This window comes from Gymnoscopelus microlampas (genome assembly GCF_963454915.1).
Source record: "Gymnoscopelus microlampas genome assembly, chromosome: 15".
Classification (NCBI taxonomy): Eukaryota; Metazoa; Chordata; class Actinopteri; order Myctophiformes; family Myctophidae; genus Gymnoscopelus; species Gymnoscopelus microlampas.
The window spans coordinates 24799120-24822227 of NC_139952.1; the positions used below are offsets into that span (position 1 = coordinate 24799120).

Below are 23108 nucleotides of genomic sequence, written 5' to 3' on the forward strand. Positions count from 1 at the left end.
GGAGAGAGAAAAGAGGGAAAGGGGAAAGTCAAAGATAAAGAAGAGGGGGGGGTGGGCAAAAGACAGAAATGGGGAAGAAGAGAAAGAATATGATTTCATATTGGTATTAGCATACTGGCTACGCTTGGCTGAGTTTCAGAACATTGATGCAACCAAGACAAGGGACCTGCAAACTGGCTTGTTACGCTGTACCAACACGCACAAAGCAAGAAATACTCAAAAAAGTCAATAATTGTGATGAATATTTATAATGAAAATATGTGGATGTTCCTCACAAACAAGCAACAGTGTAATAACGGTTGAGCAAGAGGCCCATATTGTATTTGTCCTGCAAAGTGCTTAAAATCAGAATCAGAGCAGTGCAACTTTTTGTGTTTTTATGGCATGACTCTGTAGGAGTCTAGCTGTTTCTGTTTGTCTGGAGCTAATTTCACGAACCAGCACCAAACATGGTGAAATTAGCGGTCACTAGGCCACAGAATCACCACAAACAAAAGATTCACATGTGATTGACAGTATAATTTGTGAAAGTATGTGCTTAATGTGGGGTTGTGATCACACTGAAACCTTGCCCAAATTTGGATCGGATATGTCATAGACGATTGACTTCCTAAATAACTGATGTCACAGGCTTGTCACATGAATTCTTGAGATCCACACTGGAGCCATGGCGTTTTTATGTTGATCTGCAAGATCCACATCATTTCCCAGTTTTCACATAACGTTTCATATTTCAACTGACACTGTGGCAGCCAACCCAAGGCTCAGCTACAGTAGGAGGGGATAGAGGCGCACGATCTACGTAGACACACTGCGGCGTGACTGCGGAGCTAACACCACCGCAGAGCTCCAAGACCCTGATGATAGACAAGAGGGTGTGGAGATCAGAGATTCAGGAGTTGGTGTCGGGACTCTCACAAAAAAACAATCATTGTTGTCTCCGCCAGGAGACATTGTTTTCACTTTCCACATGTCAAGCTAACATTGGTCAAGCCTCACGTGACACGTGACAATACGGTGAAATAGTGTGATCTGATTGGCTAGTGACGTATAGCGGCCTATAAATAAATGTGTCACTTTGAAAGAGTATTAGTCTCTTTCAAAGTGAGGTAAGACAGGAATAATGACGAAATGGCTGAGATATGGCGGACACTTACACAGACAGGACAGATAGGACACTTACATAGACATGACGGATAGGACACTTATACAGACAGGACGGATAGGACACTTATACAGACAGGACGGATAGGACACTTATACAGACAGGACGGATAGGACACTTATACAGACAGGACGGATAGGACACTTATACAGACAGGACGGATAGGACACTTGTGTCATGTTACTATGACACAGTAACATGTTCTATTTTTTGTAAGAATTAGAACATAAGAAGTAGAACATTCCCAACATTCCCAAGTCTGCTGGCGGAGACTTGTGCTCCGAGGAGCACATTTTCTAGTTTTATATTGTTTTTTGTTGTTTTTTAATTTAGTTTTTATAACGAAAATCAAAGGAGGCCTTGCCTTAATTGGAGTCATACGTCACAGATATGTCATAGATAAATGACTGACATCCTAGCCCATTTAGACCTGTTACACCTATACGTTACTACTAGACTGGCCACATTAAGTCCCAGATCCACATGGGAGCCACACTGTTACTAGACCCTGTCTTGTTTTCTTCACTTTGGGTCCTTTAATTAGAAGTTGCTATTGAACTTCCCTTACGTCACAACACAGTTGAAATATCTCCCATTTTGGACTGCAGCAGGCTCGGTGCAGATGATTCACTGATCCCTGGTGGGTCTCATTCTGTGGAGATGGTGCACAGGATGGATGGACAGTAATTTGCGTCAGCGAGCACAGTGCCAGCACGGAGCAGAGGTCAATGAGCTCTCTACACGGTACACCGCACCATCCCATGTCCCCTGGTTATCAGTCCACCAGCTCTCATAATGGCATAGGCTGGTGCTGTTGTGTGAACATGTCTGATGAAAACATCTCTGAAGCATGATGATGATGTTTTCTGTTTGTGGAGACAGAGCGTATGCTTACGTGGCTGCGTCAGTATATTCACATTTTTCATTTGGGCCGTTCCTGAGTCATTCGCATATAATCACATTCTGCCTGAAGACCCAGACATAGTGGGGTTACCACGACTCCCCGGTGGGACAGAGATGAAGATGTCAGGTGCGTCTAATTAATCCCTGACTAAATTGATTTGAGAAAATCCTGTAACAAGATGTCTCAGCGGCAGGCCTACGTCAGTGCAGCTTCACAAGTGTTTCACCCCAGAGTTTCTGCTGCTTCAAAGTGAAGCATCTCCTTCTGATAATGAAAGCGAAAAGATTGACTATATCAAAGAGACTGTGCACATTGCTGCCAAGTGATCCTGTTTGAGTGACTCACCATGTTGACCTCGATCTAACATTGTCTGAAAAGTTTTTTGCGGTACCCGGCCCTGCTCAGTTACAGTATTGTGTCCTGTTTGAGTGATTCACCATGTCACCTTGATCTCATATCGTTGGGAAGGGTTTTAACGTATCCGGCCTGGCTCAGTTATGCCAGTTTGTGTGCAGGTCCAATTGTGCATCTCCTTTGGATGAAAAACAATCAATTGGTTCAATTCGAAAAAGAAAAGTTTTTATTTTTGCATGTGGACACATGGCTTGCATTCCTTTTCCATCATAACAATCAAATCAATGTTTTATTTATATAGCGCCTTTCTGACAGCCAAGTGCAACACAAGGTATAGACCCCTTAACAGACGACGTCACACTGATAAGAACCAGTATGCGTGCAACCAGTATGCGCGCAATTAAACCCATTCTGTCAGGTCTCGCTAGGACGCGCCTCACTAGCCAACACACAAGAGGGGGTGGGGGTGTGCTGAAACCAGCGCACCCCGAAACAACAGGTTGGAAATTGATTGCGTGAAACAATCACCTGTGCGTCCAGTCTAAATGTTAGTAAACAAATAATTGGTCTATACTATGAACGTACATCTGCAGGAAATAAACAACAGCCACTCGAGGGATAAAGTGGGGAGAATAGCACTTTATCTGTAGCTGTGGGGATTGGGGTGACGGCGAGCACAAAAACTGCAGTGGTGGACTAAGTAGGCCTACATTTACGCAAGTATTGTCTCCTCCACCACAATTGTTTGACAGCTTTAGTTACAAGCTACTTTGTAGATTTAATTTACAAGAGGTTTGGCGGGTCGCTACGCGGCTCTCACACCTAAGTCACACCACCGTTCCGCCCATTTTTCGTCTGACTTCGTCATTCTAATCAATAATGGGAAAAAATAGCTGGAGTTGGAGTTACGTGGTTTGACCGACAGTTTGAGGATCCAATGGAGTTTAGTCGGAAGCGCTTTTTAAATACTTTTCATTGGTTCAATATTTGTAAAACCCACAAAACGTGTTGCAAGCAACGTCACATTGTGAGCAATGGATCTACTATTTTAGATTTTGTTTTTGTATGTTTACTCAAGTAAAGCTTTGAATAAAGGCTTTTTAAAAGTAACAGAGTATTTCTACATTGTGGTATTGCTACTAATCTGAGTACTTCTCCCACCGCTGGAAAACAGGCAGCAGAGAACACTTGAGTCACATGAGACAGGGTGACTACTGCAGGGCTGTCTGCAGGCACGTCACGCCACTCACACTAATACAGACGGGGAGCACACAGGATGACACACAAAGAGAATGTGTTATTAATGCTGTTAAACGTTAAGATATTCCTTGCTCTGAGACAATGACGATAGACAGGGAATTGAGGGAGGCAGTGGAAGGTTTGACATGTAACACCGGTGCTTGACTAATAAGTACACACAATAAAATGTGTGAAAATAGACCTTTACCATTACATGTCCATTTTTACACTCAGGATAACATTTTGTAGGATTCAAGTCCCGGACGTTGACAGATATGTGGAAAATGAAAAAAATGGCTGCTCCACATACACCTTATGCCTGATTTGTACTTCGTAAGTTGCACGCCTGAAAATAGACGATCTACAAGCTCACAATGCGTTTCCTGCGACGCGTTGTGAGCTTGTAGAATCATATGAATCTGGCTTTATTGGATGTAACAAGTGACAAAAGCCTGTAAGGATCAAGTCTAACATTTTGACAGTTGTCACTTGGGATTTTACACTATAGTCTTAATAGTGAAGGTGAGTTATTACATGCATCCTCAAAGTAAACCAGGCCAGAAAAACACAACCACAACCAACTGTTTTAATATCAGTGGTTAGTACCAGGAAAAAGACAAGAGCTTGCCATCTTGACTTGCTGAAGACAGCTGTGCGAATGAATGCTGCGGTGGGGACGAACTTATACTGTGTACCACCAAAAAAACAACCACCCAGTCTTACACCATGCCCTGAAATCTTTCTGTCCGTCAAGGATGAGACTGAATTTAAATAACCTCTCAGCCATGAGATGAAGTCGATATGCCAGTGCGAAGTCCTTGAAGAGAAGAGAGTGCCAGACAAAATCAATGTCTCTCTCCCCTTTCTCTCTCAATTCTCTCCCACTTATTCCCCCTCGACACCCACGTATTTGCCCTCTCTATGCCAATACTTAATCAGCTTTCAGAGCAGGATCTCCTGCTGAGCACCAATACTTTGGATATGAAGGCACCCCAGGCAACCACCTTCTCCAGAGTTCTGACACTGTCACTGCTACGTCACTATGTCTACGTCACTATGTAGTCACGACTCTGTCAGCTGCGTTCTCTCTTTGGAAGAGAGGTACTTCATGGTTCATCACGTCAAACCAGACCACATTATTTGCGGTTGACCACCACAAATGCGGTGTGGGACCGTGTCCAACACAAAACCTCAACTCTTCAATTCATGCACGCCTGAAAATAGACGATCTACAAGCTCACAAAGCATTTCCAGTATGGTAATTTCAGTATGAAATCATAATCCATATTTTTCTTGCAATTATTATTGTCTTCTAATTGGAATAGTTTATAGAGATAAATAAAATAAAAAAGCTTATGCTGTACAACATCTTTTTCATGAAAAACACCCTTATTTGTGCAGTAAATCATTGACCAACAATTAGTAAATTATCTGTTGCAGGGGTGAATATTTTGTAGTTAGAGAAATAGTTCCCATGCAACATAAAGCGCAACATAGTCTCTAAACAGTGTCAGCATGAAACATTCTGGCTGGAAGGTGTGAATGCTGCTGGACTGCCTGCTGTCACTAAAACAACCTGGATCTGTGTTCTCTCTGCAGCTCCTTCTCAATCTCATACAGCTAATTGGCTCCTCCGAGAGCTCATACACTCATACACACACACACACACACACACACACACACACACACACACACACACACACACACACACACACACACACACACACACACACACACACACACACACACACACACACACACACACACACACACACACACACACACACACACACACACACACACACACATAAAAGGACCACCCACCCATCTGTGGGGCTTGCATGTACAGGTGTGCCTGTGGACCTATTTTCCATTTTCTTTGTAGTGGGTTGATGTCGGTGGTGGCTGCTGCAGTCCTGCTGTTGCTTGATCAACACACACTGTTGTTTGATGCAGTCATTTCCAGACACCTATGGGTCAGAGTGGGACTGTTCTTGGTCCAAAAGCCAGTTTGTCTCTTTCAAATTGCTCAGCTAACCCCCACGCCCAAAACACTGGAGGAACACCTTTTTCACTGCAGTGGATGGCAGTCATGGCAACACATGTCTGTTACAATTCATGGCACCAGCTCTTGCAATATGTATCCTACCATTGGTAAATGCATTACTGTAAGACTATGCACAGACCTACTCCAAATTTGAGTCCAGCTACAGAGGTTGCTCAGGCTGAATGTGAAATGTGACACTGCTGACATCAAGTTGTAGAGTCAGGGAACTGCAAGCAGCACCTCGACAGCAATGGGATATTGCTTCAATCCAGCAATGAAATCTTTATTATGGGATGTCCTGATGGCTCAGATTGATGTGGACTGGCAGTCAGCCCAGGGGGCGGGGTATTGGTAAATAGAGAAAAGTTAAGCCATGCGCTATGAGCTTGTAGATCGGCTATTTTGGACGCGGCACACAGTTTGTACGACGGAGTATAGGCATTTGGGAATGTTCACGGGCCCTTGTTTACTGGGATCCTCAAAAATGTCATGGCTTATATGTATTGTTAGGACCCCAGTGTGGAGGGTCCAATGTCACCACTAGGCCGAAATATTTCTGAGGCTCCACCAGACAAGATAATTGGAAATGCTAAACACCAGTATGTACACTCAAAATGTTTTCAGAGAAACAGGAGAAATGTATTCCACTTATGCTATAGATTGTGGGGTACCAGTGTCTGCTCTGCTGTACTACATACATAGATATATCAACTCTATTTTTGACCTATGCTTCCCTGACTAGCATCACAGGAGGAGCTGAAGGACAATAGTGCATTAATATCCACAGAACAGGGACCATAACTTCATCCTGTTCTTTGCTTTAATGCCCACTAGGGGGGGTGATAGCATACTATATGCTAGCTAAAGCGTGCACCACCTGAGCAGTGGTGGAAGAAGTTTTACTTTGGAACTATTTTGTTACAAATAAAAAGAAAAAAATAATATTGCTTTATTGTATTATAATTATGGATGCATTCATTTGTTGACAAGGTTCCCCCATCCCCTGGATCAATATAGTATTTTTTTTAAATCTATAATAAGGAAGTAGCCGGTTCCCGAGCCATGTGGCCTATAGGGCAGGGGCCCATCTCCTATTTCCATAGCGTGAGGCATCTTGACGTACATCCACTAGCCATGATGTACAAGTACACCTCCTGGACATGACGCTTGTATGTCGCAGTAATCTATAACACTTCCTAATACCTATAAGGCACTGAACAATCTGGCTCCCCCTACCTCTTCAACCTGCTCAAACGTCATGTCCCCTCCTGCTCCCTCAGGTCTGGTGACACCAACCTCCTTGGGGTCCCCAGGACCAAGTACTGTACCTGGGGCGATAGGGATTTCTCTGCCCCGACCATGTGAAATGCACTCCCCAATACGCTTAGAGAAGCCCTCAACCTCCAAACCTTCAAAACCGCTCTCAAACCCCACCTCTTCGATATGGCTTTCCCCAGCTAACTGCACCCCGTCCCCTCCCCCTGTCTCACCATTTCACTGTTTTTATTGAATTTATTCCATAGTCTTAGCCCTTTCTTAGTGTTTTTCCTAATAAAGTTGATTTTCTTTTGTTGTTTTCTCCTCCCCCCCATGTAAAGCGTCTTTGGGTACTGAGAAAAGCGCTATATTGAGATATTATTATTATTATTATTATTAAATATTTGTTGATTATATTTTATATTCTTAATTTCAATCTGCAAAGTAACTAACAGTATGAAAGAAATGCGGCAGAGTAAAAAGTATATGTGCCTCCAAAATATAGTGGATTACAAGTGTAAAGTTGCAGAAAATAGAAAGTATTGTAAAATAACTACATTACTTAAGGTAAATACAATAAGTTACTTTGCAACACTAAACCTGCACAGCCAGACGCTCTTCTCCCTGTCCCAACATCCATTTACTGACACTGATAGCAATGTGTCTCCTGGGGAACCGACAGATTGAGATGAAACATGATCACACACACACACACACACAAAATCATGAGACATCACAATTTTAGGACGGCATTGAAAATATCTGACAACTGACAAATGGCAGATCTACAAGCTCACAACGCGCTGTGATGCGAGCTTGTAGATAGGCTATTTTTTAGTGTGTGACTGTGACATCACTACACAACTAAGTATAAAATAGGGAAAACTAACCCCTAAACCTCATCTCTAATGTCTATGACCCTAGACCCTAACCTCAATCTTTTCCTATTTGTAATCCTAACTACACAAATCATATTTAACTTTAAATCATCCATTGCTCTTGTGAGGACCAGCTAAACAGCCCTCACAACGTCTATTTCTCAAATTGAACTAGACTTGTGGGGACATTTGGCCCTTATAATTATAGTAATACAAGCGCGCACACACACACACACACACACACACACACACACACACACAGAGAGAGAGCAGTGTACAAAGTGTTTACTACTATTCCAACTAAGTGGATTGTGTTTATCAGCTGTCCCATCAGCTTACAGCCACCACACAGGGATGCTGGGAAGGGCAAGGGATCCTGGAAGCTGAAACTCTACCCAGCATGATTAAAGAAACCCTGACAATTGATTACCTCACACACCCGGTCACCCACAGTGCTGGGACACAGACTGGCAGCATCAATGACAGCTCTTGGCTTCAGCTGACAGGTATCTCTCATTGGTGGTTAAATGCATGCACCTTACAGCTGTGCCAATGCCAGGGTGGCTGACAGTCAACAGTTGCACTAACCCAACGCCATGCACCACGTGGATGTTTTAAACCCACCCCCCCAGGTTATTATAGTTTCGCATTTCACCACCAAACAGCAGTGCAGCTAACCAATCACTAAGCAGCCATTGCTACACTTCCTGGATTCTCATTACTTATTTTTGTTCAATTTTAGTTCCAAATAGTTCTTAAAGCAGGTTTTCTAGTTTAGTTTTTCTTCTTTTTTTTGTCAGGGTTGAGATTCATATGTCAGAAAAAGTATTCTGCAATAAAAAACAAATCATCATACCATTTTTTAAAAGGATTCAGTTAAAACTGGCACAGATAAGTCCACCCAAATACAAGGCTTATGTATGAAATACATTACATTAATTGAGAAGGGCATCTAAGGGCATTTTTGTTTTATTTTGCAAAAACAGTACTGTGTCAATTAGTTATCATTTTCATCTTTATCTTTTTTCAGTAAACTAAAATGTTCGTACATATCTAGCTTCAGTTATTTCATTAGTCTTAGTGAACTATAACCTTGCTACCAACAAGTGGCAGTGCACTTCTTTCCGCCTGCAGATCCGCTTGTACGGTCCTCCTCACCTATAGTCGGATCCACAGGTGGATAGAAGTGCAGGCACTCTGTTTGTGCTGGTTATCAAACTTCCATGTGGTGCATGCATGGTGTTGGCCTACAGAGGACTGTCAGCCTGGCACTGGCACAACCGTGACAAGCATGCATTTCCCGCCAGGCATTCAGAATTTGGCTTAACACCAGTTTAGCACGGCTTGATAAAGCTAGTAGGTGGTGTGAAATGAGATCAAACCTTTCATATTTAGTGTCAGGGAGAGAAATGCCTAATTTATAGTCTGTAGTATGATGGTGTCTGCGATGGAGTACCGTATATAAAAGTAAGTGAAATACAGCACTTAACAAAATAATGGTGTTCTTTTGAACCAACGTTGCCATACACCATCATATTAATACATAGATTCAATTTAGTATGACATGCAGTGTATGAGTGGAAAAAAGAAGACACAATAATCTGAAGTCAAAGAAATACAAGTTTATTTAAGTGTAAACAAAAAAACTGCATAGGAAATGTTTAAAGTCCACAGAAGACAGAGAGAGCAGCAGGTGGCCAATATATTATCGTCTCCTTTGCCTTATTTAGACTGAAGACCTGACATCTGCACTTCCACTCAGCGCAATTTGTGTGGGTGTGTGCGAGTGGAGGAAGATGTGGTGGCAAACCCACACACACACACCACACACACTCACCCAGTTTGTTAGAGACTAAGAAACACACACCCACACACACATTGGTAGCGTGGATGTGGAAGTGCCAGCAGCAGCCATCTAAACTCAGCCGGCCACACTGGCCCGCCCTGCATCTTTGGACTGTGGGGGGTAGGGGGGGTACATTCAGTGGATTTCTGCTCGACGACAAACACAGATGCAGCGCACAAACACACGCACACACTCACAACATAACCTGCTGCCGTGAGAACTCGAGGACAGAACAAGGACAAAATGGGCTGGCCGTTTACCCTCTGGCCAAAGACTTCACACATCTGTCAATGTTTAAAGCTGCAATTTGAACACACTATCAGAAGGTTCACTGAATTCACCGATATCAAAAAAATATATATTATCACTGGTGCAAAATATTTGGCACCGACAACAATGAGTTCGGCAAACGTTTTATTCTGTTAAGTCTCTCTGCGACCTCAGTTCTGAATCATATCGCTACGGGCAGTTGGTTGTAGTGAGTATTAACAAGATCCCAGTCGACCCTTTTCTTCAAAAATACATTCTAAAAAGGCCAATGAGCGTCAAGTGGTGTGGAGTTTGTACTTAATTTTTTTTTTTTTAGAAAACTAGTAGTTAGCGAGAAGAAAAAAAATTGTAATCTGGGGAAATTAAATGAAAACATTATTTTCTTTTTCTTTAGATTGAGAAAGAATGTGTTTTATAATATACAAATGGACACAGAAAATAATCTGACTACTGAGTACTAAGAGGTAATAACAGAAAAAAAAAATCACTACATCATCACTACGGGACAAGTTTCACTGAGACACCTGCAGGGCAGGGCCACCGAGAACTACCTGAGTTACATTTTTTCCTTTCTAAATTTTCAAACTTTTTTTTTTTTCGTTTCGGAGTATACAATCTTTAAAAAGAGGTCTATGACCGTGTACACGTCATCTGGTGCAGTTTTGCTTTTTTTCCTCTTAAAGCCACTAGAGGCCAGAAATAAAATGGTGGACAAAACCACAGGGGCCCAATAATAACCCGCTCAACAGGAGTGCAGCCAACCAATCACATGCTAAGCAGCCATCGCTACACTTCCTGGATTCTAAACGAGGCGGGGGGAAAAGACCAGGCTGACTTGCTAAATTTGTGCGGGAGCAACCTAGCTTCTTCTCACATGACAGTGAAAGAGGTTCCCATGACTTGATCAAAAACAAAATGGCCATCTTATTTACTCTTTCTCACTGGAAATGGCATCTGGTGGGTTATGACAGGAACCAGTGCATTTACATGTACAGCTCCAAGCAATTGCGAAAGAGTCTTGCCCACCACATGTCAAAATACGATATGGCAGTGGTTCTCAAAGTTGGGTCCAGGGACCCTCAGAGTTCCTTGAGGGGGTTCCAAATGGACCCTTACAGGTCTGTAACTCTGAGAGCAAAATGGAACCAAAGGGACCATTGCGGTTCCCTTTGGTTCCATTTGTACACTCAGGGTCATGGGGGTCCTTGAAATTACAAAGTTTGAGAACCGCTGTACTATGGTAAATCCATAATAATCATTATTAGAGGGAACAATAGAAAACCAAGCACTAATGGAAAAAGAGAACACCAGCCATCTATTACATCTGCATTTATCACTTTGAAAAGTCTACTGCCCAAATCCAATCTCAGGAGTCAAGGCGTGGCTGGCTGAACAGGGGTTGTGCTCTGCAGAGCCTCTAGAGAAGAAGAAAATACAATCGCAAAGGTCAAAGATTAATTCCGTTCAACGCAATCTTAACACACATACACATCTTTGGGTATATATTTTTGATAAACCATCCCAAGATTCAGCTACCCACCCCGTCTGAGTTTTCAACACCTATCTGAGAGACGTCGGTATAATACAAGGACTTTTTAAAGCATGCAACAATGTAAAACAGAAAGGTTTTAAAATACATATCTTTTCCTCTTTAAGAGTGAAGACCTAAGGATCTTAAAGATAGAATTCTGCAACTTTTAATAAAAAAAAGAAAATATTGTTTTGATGCAGACATGACTGAACATTAGAGTAATACTGAAACACAAAAGCAGACTGTACTGGTGAAGCCAGGTGTTGGATTCAAAACAGCAGGGCCTATGGACTCAAACTGGCTTGCCTTTAGTGTGCTAACCTCTCCACTTAACTCATTGTAAAACAGGCTTATTGTCGCGCAATAGACGTTGCAATCACTCAAAACCACAGCTTGCATTGTCAAAAGGGTATTGAGCTTAGACTTGCCCCGAGGTTAAGTTTACCAATCCTCTACAAGCAACACTCTGTAAATCTGTAAAGCCATGCTGTCAAGTCTCACTGTGGAATAATGAGGGAATTGTGCTGAAATAAGAGGTAATTCTTGTGCATTCAAAGGCGGACTGGTGAAGTTATCGACTCTTAAAAAAAAAAAAAGGAGAAAGAAAAGAGGCTACTCCCTCTTTTTCCCCTCCCTTGCGCACAGTAACAAAGTAATGTTCATCATTATGAGGTAAAGCAGTGGTTCTCAAAGTGGGATCCGGGGACCCCTAGGGGTCCTTGAGAGGGTTCGACTTCCAGGGGGTGCCCAGCTAAATTATTGATAGTTAGGAACCAGATGGACCCTAGAAGGTCTGTAACCAAATGCAAGTGGAACCAAATGGACCCGTAACTTTCACTCTCAGAGTTATGGGAGTCCCTGGCGGCCTAACGCATAAGAAACTAGGGGTCCTTGAAACTAAAAGGTTTGAGAACCACTGAGGTAAAGAATAATGAGGCCCAGCCCTCCTAAGTGCATCCAATCAGAGAAGTATCGGCACATACTCTGAATTGCTTAACACTTATATCTATGATATAATGGTCCAATGACATTTGTCATCTACAAACAGTGTGGTCCAAGTGCCAACCCGGTTTGGCACAGAACTCTCAGATATCTTTTTTTTTTTTGGCACGACTCTCACCTCTGCAATATTTGGTTTCTTTGATGATAAAAAAGGCATAGTTTACCATGCAAGTTACAGATTCGTCCAACGCAATCTTTCTCAGGGATGCAAGACAGAGCGAGGACCATAACGCATCTTTCATTTTTAAACTGGAAACTGAACCACCATGAATGAGATCTTTGGTCCAACATGTATGGGAGGTTGACTGTTAAGGTTCGCAAGGAACGAGGTAAAGTTGTAATTCATAAATATAGGCATAACATAGGCATACAGAATGAGGTATATGAGTGTTACAACGAAGTATTCAAAGGTTAAAATGTACAGTCGGTATGCATGACATACATGAGGTATTTTACTGTTGAGGTATATGAGTAAGTGAGGTAAGATAGTTGAGATATGAGGATGTAAATCCTGATCATGTGCGGACTAGCCCTCTCCTTTGAGGGGAGTCAGTCGGCGAGTCAGAGTAGGTCCCATGATTCTTTGCTATGCTAAGGAGCGGGCTAACAAAACCATAATTGTGTAGTGCTTACGGTGGGACACATGTTCAGTTAAGAGGGGCATTTTAAACCCCACTATATGTCCACCACAAAAGGTGGAGGATAGAGTAAGCATCCATTACTTTTAATGACAATTAAATTGGGATGCAAAGGTTCACCTGCAATGCTTTTTGGAGTCTTAAGAGCAGTCCAATATTGTTAAACATAGGGAACCAAAGTGAATAGCCGAAACATTTGGGGTTTAGATGAGAAATGCTAAGGGGGGAGAAGGTAATTCTCTTTGGTGCTGTGAGACGAGGTCTTTTCTTCTCTGTGACCATCTATGCAGACATAGAACAAAAAGGGGTCTTCCTTCAAAGCAACATAAAACTATTAAGCTTTACATGGCATTCAACCTTGTTTCAACAAGATGCGAAAGGACTTGTGCACATCTTTTATGACCCCAGCTTTATTTTAAATGTCTCCTTGTTTTAAGCCTAGCATTGACAGTGCTGTCAGCTTTGGGGAACTTCCCAACATCAATGATTATTCAACAAAATATCTTTAAGAGGAATTATTTGGTTGACTTCACTAGGCTAGTCTATATACCACCATCTTTAGAGGACTGGTTTACTAGCTCATAATCTGGAGATCTCTCTGGAGCTTGAGCATCAATAAATAGGGCAGGGCTTTGTGATCATGCCCTTAACAACAGATTGGATTACATCTTAGGCCCCAGGAGCCAATCGGAGTGGCTTTCAGCCAGTCAAGATCCAGAGAATTGTTCACATCGACCTCTAATGGTGTCAATCATCTCCTCTGAATGGCCAGGTGTCTACATTTCGAGGCCTCTGTTGCACAGCCCAGCCACCGCCTCGTCAACAAAAGTGTCAATTAAACATGATTAAATATCACTAAATTAAGATCACTAGATAGATCCAGACAAATTCCTCTCTAAAATCCTTTGGTGGGTCCTCCCTTTTGGAGGAGACAACGCTCTCCTTGCATATTGATCTTTGTATCTTCTGTTGTTAACACAAACTGGATAGTAATGACCCAGCTTGTTTTACTTGATCAAAATCATTAACATTAGTTGTAATTAATGCTGCTTCATGGGGCAGTGCACAGGGAGACATGTTATTTTGAGTATATGTACTGTAACAGGGCTTATTTTGGGACTTATCTCAGGGATCATTTGGGGGCTAATTCAAAGGATTATTTTAGGGATCATTTGAAGGATTATCTCTGGGATTATTTCCCTAATTAACTCCATCACCAAGGAATTCCTCTCGCAAAGTCCGTATCCACTATGATCAATTAGCTAGTAAAGCTAGAACGAGGTGCTGAAAAATACTCATTTCAATTAATCAGTCTCTTAACGTGACCTGAGCTAATTCTGATTCTATTAACTTTGGCATCACTTCAAGAACTCTACTTGGGCTTTCCTGACAGTATGCACCACACAGAGCCCCAAAGAGACCAGGGTCCATGCACAAAAAACAAAAAGAAGATCGACAAACTAGCCGAAAACATGAAATGACACCACGGCAACACTAGCGTCCTCTCCAGCGAAAGCCTTCTAATCAGAAAGAATCATGCAGCCTCTACAGCGGTCTGAGTATTGTCTCAGCAACATTCAGGAGGTTTGTTCACCTCATATTCTGACAGCACAGCAAGAATTCCATTAATCCTGTGCAAATATTAACTGAAGAGTCTATTCTTTTTGTCTCTCTTAAATATCAAAGTTTTGAGGTAGACTTTTTTTTTCTTTTTCTTTCTTCTTTGTAAAACTTCACGGACTAAACCTCTGCTCGGTGACTATGAGTACATTCATAAAGAGCTAAATGAGGTAGGTATGGAGCAGAGGGTACAAGAAAAGTGAGAAATTCCCTGAGATGATGAACGCGAGGAGAGCTTAGAGAGAGAGAGTTAAGAGCAGCAGAGACTGGAGGGGAAAATGGCTCTTTGTCAACTGATTATCGATTTGTAGTGGTCCCCTATATGTCACACCTACCACAGATATCTGATTTGATCAACATAAATGTAAAAAATAATGATTTTCCCCCTTCATTTCTACCTGCTCTGAATCCTCCCTTTAAACTCTCCACACGTTCTGTCTATTGATTCATTCTCTCTCCTCCAATTCCTTTCCCCCTGCTTTAAAAAAAAATGCTAAAAGGCAAATGGAGCGAGAGAACGTAGACAAAGTAGAGAGATAAAAGATTAACTCTTTTAGAACTTGAGGATGCGATTATTTCCAAAGTCGACAACCACGATGACTCCATCGGGCGTCACAGCCACACCAGAGGGGCGGTCCATCTGTCCAAAGCCGCTCCCCTGCGTGCCAAACTTGCATAAGAAGTTTCCATTGGGCTCGAACACCTGGACTCGGTGGTTGCGGGAGTCGGCCACGATGATGCGGTTCTCCTGGTCCACCGCCACGCCCTGGGGCCGGAGGAACTGCCCGTTCCCGGTGCCCTCGGATCCCAAGAAGCGGGCAGACTGGCAGTCTGGCCGGATCACCAGGAGCCGGTGGTTGTTGAAGTCGGTGACCACCAGGTGGTCCTCGTGGTTGAAGGCCACGCCCCTGGGAGAGTCAAAGTGTTTCCACAAAGCCCCCTCGAAGCCGTATTTGTTGATGAAAGAGCCGTCGGGGGCAAAAAGCTGCACACGGTGGTTTCTGGTATCCGATACAAGAATCTTACCCTCAGAGTTGACGGCTACATCCCACGGATAGTTAAACTGCCCGTTTTTGGTGCCCTTCTCCCCAAATTTGAGCAAGAACTGCCCCTCAAACGTAAACACCTGTCAAACAGAACACATGCCTTAGAGCCCAGTATTTGTCTGGATGAAATATTTCTTGTAATGGATTTGACCAACTACTAAGCTAGATGTATGCATGCATAATGAGTCTAAATAAGGTAACGATAAACGATTTTAATTTGACTCTGGTAAATCAAAGAGAGGAACACTACATAGGGAAAACATTTTTAAATTGCGTGCATCGATAGAGAACATGTGACGATACTTTGCTGTATTGATTGCTGTCTCCCAAACATCATTTAAACTGATGAGGATTAAGGTATAAATACTGTATGTATCAATATAACAGTCAGTTAAAGAGTTTGGAGGTTTAGATGGCATGGCTTTGTAGGAGCTATAGCCGTCTATAAGAGTGACTGTCTGTGTGTTTGTCTCTGTCTGTCAGTCTGTCTGGAGCTAGTCTTGGAAACCACTAGACAGACCAGTGCCACATTTTTGTACACACTGTCAGTAGGCCAAGTGAGTACCTCCAGCTTTTTCTTTGAAAAAATATTAAAGATGTTTGGGACATATTTAACTTTCATTTTATAATTTAAGTCAATGGTGCTCAGATTGGGCTGAGAAAATTGTGCACGTGGAGTCATAGATACATTACAGATGATTGATGTCATAGAATAGCCACATGACATCAGAGATCCACATGCAAGCCATGCCATTATTAGACCCCACTTGCGATTTTCAAACGTTTCATGAACACCTCATATTGTTCTTATTTGCTTTGAATGGATTTGAAATAATATGCAAAACACAATGGCATTTGAGAAAAAAAGTGTCACACTATACTGTATGCATACCTGCACACGGTGATTGTCCTTGTCCGTCACAATGATGCGTCTCTGACTGTCACACGCAACCCCAGCTGGACGATCAAACTGACCTGGCCGAGAACCCAGAGAGCCAAACTTATGATGGAAGGCACCACAGGGCTTGAAGATCTGGTGAGAGATGGGGTCGAGTTCAGAATAAAGAAAACAGTCAGACTGTTATCTATGTCAGATGATTCATTTCAATAATTTAGCTGGGGACCCCCTGGAACCCTCTCAAGGACCCAACTTTGCGAACAACTGATCTATTCTAACAGCCAGCACACTATGCTGGTGACAGCGCTCGTACCTGTACACGGTTGTTACTGCGGTCAGCCACCACCACGTATCCCTCCTTGTCCACGCTGATGCCCCAGGGACGACACAGTTGTCCGTCTCCCTCCCCCTCACACCCGAAGGCTGACACCTGCGAGCCCAGGGTGCCGTAGCTCCTTCCCGACTTCACGGTCACCTTGAAAGGGCTGCCCAGGATGTGCTGGTTGCACACCAACACGGACACCAGGTGCTCGCCCTCGCTCTTGGGCAGGTAGTTGACCGTGTACGAGCCGTTCTGGTGGTCCGTCACGTCCGCCGCCGAGAGGTTGCCGTCGGAGGCCGACATGAATATGGCGGAGACCGCATCGCCGCCGGAGAGGCGGGGCTCTCCATCGTGGTCGTATCCGATCACAGTGAAGGAGGCGGGCTTCCCTCGAAGCGCGCTCTTCAGGCCCTCGCCGTGGGCTTTGGTGACGGGGGCAAAGGCTCCGCTGCTGATCAGGCCCATGGACTGGAGAGCTATGTACAGCGTCTGTGGCAACCGTCGTGGAATTAGTATCACACATACAACCACCTACAACTGTCCTAAAAACAAACAGCTGACTAGCGCGAATAATTTCTGCTCTTAAATATTACATATTAACTTCTGCACTTATACCTTCAACACAGAATCTACAGGATATTCTATTGCAGCAGCTGCAACTGGGTAACCTGAGTGAGTACATTTAGACATTTTCTCATGTGGCAGCCCACCATAAATGAAACCTGTGACCTATTTCTGGGGCCTGACCCATTGTTTAACCCCTCCGCCCCAGCAGTGATACTCTACTGCACAGATCGAGTGGAATACCTGGTCTGGGGGGGTGAACATGAATCGGTCATCCTCCTGGGGCTGCAGAAGGCCCCTGAGGGACTTGAGCTCGTGGATCTGGGTTAGCATGCGCTCTCGGGCCAGCAGAACGTCCAGGTGACGGCCCTCGTCCAGAACCTGGCTGACGGCGGCAATGGTGCTGTCCAACTTGGACAGGCTCTGGTGCAGTTTCTCCACCTGCAGGTACAAGGATTTGGCCTTGACCTGACGGATCTTCTCCACCTGAGGAAAATGAATTTGGAAGGAGGGGGGGTTAAGACGTGGTGATGATAGTTGGCTGAATGCAGTAAAGAGAATGCAGTAAAGAGAAGGCACAAAAAAAGAGAAAAACAACAAAAAACAAACAAGGTAACCTTGGTGTGTATTTGAGTTGTATTTTCAGCACCCTCTGGTGGACACATTTGCAGTCAGTGACACAACATACAGACAGCCTCATTACAATAGTTTTGCTCTCATGCCAAGCTACTCAACTAAAAACAATAGAGGCACAACACAATAAATAAATAAAAAAGAGAGAGGGAAATGGAGAAGCATCTAGACAGTTTTACATCACTAAAACCCCAGAGCTTTTCTTATCCGGTATACATTTCAATGTAAGTGCGCACAAAGATAAAGTTACCGCACAGTCAGGGGAAAAGCAGCGCATTGAACAGCGGACAGGACATGAGAAGCAGAGAGGCTGGAGCTTTACTTAGCATCACCTAACAAAAGGAACACCACACAATAGTCCGGCTGACTCCATACGAAAGGAGAACATTTCATGGCGGGGCAGGGAGTCCTGAATGAAAACAAAGGGGTGTCCGAAAGAGAGAGGTCCTTTGTTATAATCCTTCTTGTAAGCTGAACTGTAATTTGCATCTGTGGGACTAGAGTTACACTTTATGGCCACTGAGAACAAAAGCCCAAAGTTAGGCTTTCTACCAGACCAGCGGTTAGATTGAGCTCCTCAGTAGGAACCCATGCACACAGCGAGAGAGATGGTATGTATTTCAAAGAGTTGCGGCCCACAGGCCTGAGAGAACATGGAAGAAAAAGCTTGAGCGAGCGAGCGAGCGAGAGAGAGAGAAATGGAGAAAGGGGGAGAACGAGGGGGAGAAGGGGTCGGGGGGCTTAGTGTGTGTAGGGTTAGGGGTGCCTGTAATGACTTTATCAGAGAGCAGAGTCAGGTTGAGGATAAAGAGTGTGTTCTGCGGCCCTATATAGGGGCATTAAAGAGGCAACATGGGTAAGTGAAAACCTCCTGAGTGACATTTTGACCTCAGCGCTTATACTGTTCTCACACACACACACACACACGTGTGTGTGCGCACACACACGCAAACAAGTACACACACATACACACACGGAAGCTGTCAGATCAGAGGGAGTGAGGCGTAGGGCAGGTTTTACGATGTTACCAAGCCCGCTCCAAGCGGAAGGGGAGGAATAAGGGGTTTCTTTAATGGTACACGGGAAAGACTAGGTTCAATTAATGGTTCTACCTCTCCTCATAGATTAGTCCACAGCAAAACACACACACACACACACACACACACACACACACACACCTCAAGCATGACAAGAAAGGGATTTAATATTGCTCATTTAAATCTTAGATTGTAAAAATTGTCAATTTGTATATGAGTATTTGACTGTGTGTGTGTGTGTGTGTGTGTGTGTGTGTGTGTGTGTGTGTGTGTGTGTGTGTGTGTGTGTGTGTGTGTGTGTGTGTGTGTGTGTGTGTGTGTGTGTGTGTGTGTGTGTGTGTGTGTGTGTGTTTTTAATTGTTCACTTTTACAGTACAGTGTATACTGCATACGGGTATGTCAAGCCTTCACACCCTTTCTCAATGAACAGTAAAGAAATACGTGTAACATAGTAATGGTAAGCTATTGTTTTTCAATCTAGGAAAGCAACTCATTTTGCAGCTCAAGGTCAAGGGACCTCAGGGGGTAGAGGCCTTTTGCTTCTACCCCAAAAAAGCCTCTCTTTCTCTGGGTAACATTAGGCCCCGGGGGCCCAACATGTCTGGCTGATAATATACTACACAGCCCATTATATCTTTATTGCATTTTGGCTTTCGTCACAGTTACTAGTTTACTGGAGCTAGTTTACGCCTTCTAACCCGATACCCCCACTTATTTCCCTTAAATCGTAATGTAAAAATCATCTAGGATTTTCTGAAGTGCCACCACCTCACACACACAAAATATGCCATTTCCTATGGGTGCTGCCACTGCGATTCATTGATCCAGATCATGCGTCCTGCTGCCTTGAGGCAGTTGGTCATGGGTTTGCACATGTGACGTCACACACACACACACACACACACACACACACACACTGCAGTATACGAAGAAACATTTAATGGACATCATAACCTCCTGCATGCACCCACTGTTACATGACTGTGTCTCACATCCGAACCTAGCGGAGCTTTATGTACGAGAATGAGTCCAGAGAGACCGCTGCACGGCGTGCCAGCCATAAAACACCTTCATCTGACAAATGGTGTCGGCGGAAATAGTGCTGGTATGAGTTACAACTGAGCCGTTGTAGAGATAAAGGACAACGATGTACAGTTGGAGGGAACGGGGCTACTGAACTGGTGGGTGGACAGAGCAATAGGCCCAAAACGAGATAAGAAAGGATAACAAACTAGAGATGAAAAACACATGGACGGGTAGTCTAAAAACACAGGGGAGTGAGAATAAAAACATGAGGGAGGCGAGAGAGAGAGAGGGACAGAGAACGGCAGCGCAAAAGAATACAGGGACAGAAAGAAAGAAAGAAAGGCAGAGAAAGGGAGAGAATGCTTTTTAAGATATATTGACTATAGAACGGTCTGGACAGACCTTTTACATTTGAACCCTGTCAGAGTACAATCAATATGACGTACTTATCACACTTCAGAATTACTGAGGGGTGTTTCACTTAACCACATGAACCCTGGCATCCCTATTTTGGGCATGTCATTATAGGCACAAAAAAAACATGTATTTCTTATTTTTTCAAAAATAGCAGATCTACAAGCTTGCTTTCTAGCTAGCATGATCTAACATGACATACTGTACAAGCTTAGCATGATCTACAAGCACACGTCCGTAGACGACTAGCCTCCTACGGAGGCACACCGTATAAACGGTCAGTTATCAAATAATCAATGTAATAATCACAAATTGTGTTGGTCCACACGACACCAAAATCACCAAATTGCTCGGGTGAAAATGATACTACCAGACCTTCTCCCTGTAATACTAAGCTTGTCCGGACAGGGCTTATGTGTGATCAAGCAGTATCTCACCTTCCACAGTAGTTCACACTCTCTCTCCTCCAGGGCCTTCTTGTGTCTGAGGACAATGGCCTTCACCTCCGTCTGCACCACCTTGGCCTTGATCTCCACCTGTTCTGCCATGGCCTGGGCCTTCTCCATACTCAGCTAGGAGACAAGAGAAGCACGTATGAGGTTATTACACAATGAGCCATGGTTCTACACTCATCTGTTTAACCACTTGGACCCCAGATTTGGCGTAGAGGTAGCCTTCAATCAACAGTTCCTACACTGCAAATAGTTTTGACCAGTTATACAGAAAGAGTTAAGCCTGATTTATATTTTGTTGTCACAGAGTCGCGCATTGAATATAGCTGATCTACTAGCTTACAACGGGTCGCGAGTGAGCTAGTAGATCTGCTATTTTCGGAGTCCGGTGGAGTATATATTACGCATTAAATGAACACTCAGCACTTTGAAATGCATCTTGTGCCGTACTAAATGTTCTAAATGTATTTTGTGCAATACAAAATGTTCAAAATGTACTTCAACATAGTCAGCTGGGGCAAAACAACATTGTGAATTTCAACAACTCGCCCCTGTAATAGGGAAGGGTCAACAATATAATATGACATACTGTAAATAACACTAATGTTGACTAGTTCATTTTCTTTTTTTTCTAAATCTCATGTTAGACTGCAAAATAAAATGGTCAACAATATAATATGACATACTGTAAATAACACTAATGTTGACTAGTTCATTTTCTTTTTTTTCTAAATCTCATGTTAGACTGCAAAATAAAATGAATAAAAACTAATAAATGCTCAACAAAAAGACTTCAAGACATTTCTGCTATCCTGGTGTCTGGGTGGTGCAGACATGAAGTTCCTGCCCACCACCGACACTGACACTAGTGGTTTGCAGGGCTTCCGGCTTGCCTGGGCAAACACAACCGGCCGTGTTCATGGGAGGGAAGCTAGGTGGTCGGGGGGGGGGGGGGGGGGGGGGGGGGGGGATTAACCCCCAACTGCTCCCTCCCAAACGCTTATCATAACCATCTGAGCAGCAGCCATCAGCTGGGTGAAGCTGAAACTGAAAGGTCTCCCTTTCCCTTTCTCTGTCGCTGCAATAGCGGCGATTCATTGGGATGTGTAACTGAGAGGAATATCGTGTTCATCTGCGTGCATTACGTTCTCCCAGTGAAACTCCACATAGTCGGGTGAAAAGAAGAGGCTGGTGACTTCATGTCTATCAGAGGAGACACGTGGTTGTCTACGCCCTCCCACATGACCAACCACAGGGGTTGGCAGTGTCAGGGACTACACGTGACGGGGGAAAAAAATGGGAATTGGCATAATGGGGTAAAAAGGGACTAATGGTACACTAATGTACACAGCCCGGTTAAATCAACACTGAGGATGTCAGTGTTCAACTGCATGATAAGAGAGGAAAGGAAACAGGATATGAAAGGAGGAGGAATCATAAAGGAAACAGGATATAAAAGGAGGAGGAAGTATAAAGGAAACGGCATATAAAAGGGGGAGGAAGTATTAAAAGCAAGGACTCTTTCTGTCCCACGTCTCCCTGGAGGGTGGATGCAACGACACCTGCTCTGTCATTATGACCCGTTCCTTTCTCACATGCAGCCAGTGCTTTAGGGGGGATATGGGAAACAGAGTGGGGGTGTTGGGGTTCAAGAATAACATGTTACTTCACTATACAGACTAGGATGTCACTTCCTACTGGTGCTGAACGCTAACACTACTTCCTCTCTGCATTCAAATTGTGTGTAGTGTCTGCTGATCACCAAGTACACAGAAAATGAAAATGTGCTGATTCATACTTGACTAATGGCTTATATTTATTATCTACCCAACTGTTATCCAAGACAGACAGATAGAAATAAAGGTACATTAGCAACTGGACAACAGTATACTTATTACAATACTGGATCATCTGATAAAACACTAGCCAAACTGTTGTGCGACATTAAAGATTTTAAGATTGCTC

General features: G+C 43.5%; 1 protein-coding gene across 1 annotated transcript in view; it reads right to left on the minus strand.

Moving 5' to 3' along the window:
- Positions 1-11174: 11174 nt before the first annotated feature.
- The window catches only part of LOC311062152 (E3 ubiquitin-protein ligase TRIM71-like), a 37403-nt gene continuing 25469 nt past the window's right edge, over positions 11175-23108 (minus strand). Inside the window, exons 3-7 of the mRNA XM_084080987.1 lie at positions 21129-21263; positions 17825-18067; positions 17009-17506; positions 16690-16830; positions 11175-15877 (exon numbers count right to left, since the gene is read on the minus strand). Of these exons, the coding sequence (XP_083937113.1) occupies positions 15305-15877; positions 16690-16830; positions 17009-17506; positions 17825-18067; positions 21129-21263 (1590 nt within the window). The 3' untranslated portion in view covers positions 11175-15304. The remainder of the gene's footprint in view (positions 15878-16689; positions 16831-17008; positions 17507-17824; positions 18068-21128; positions 21264-23108) is intronic.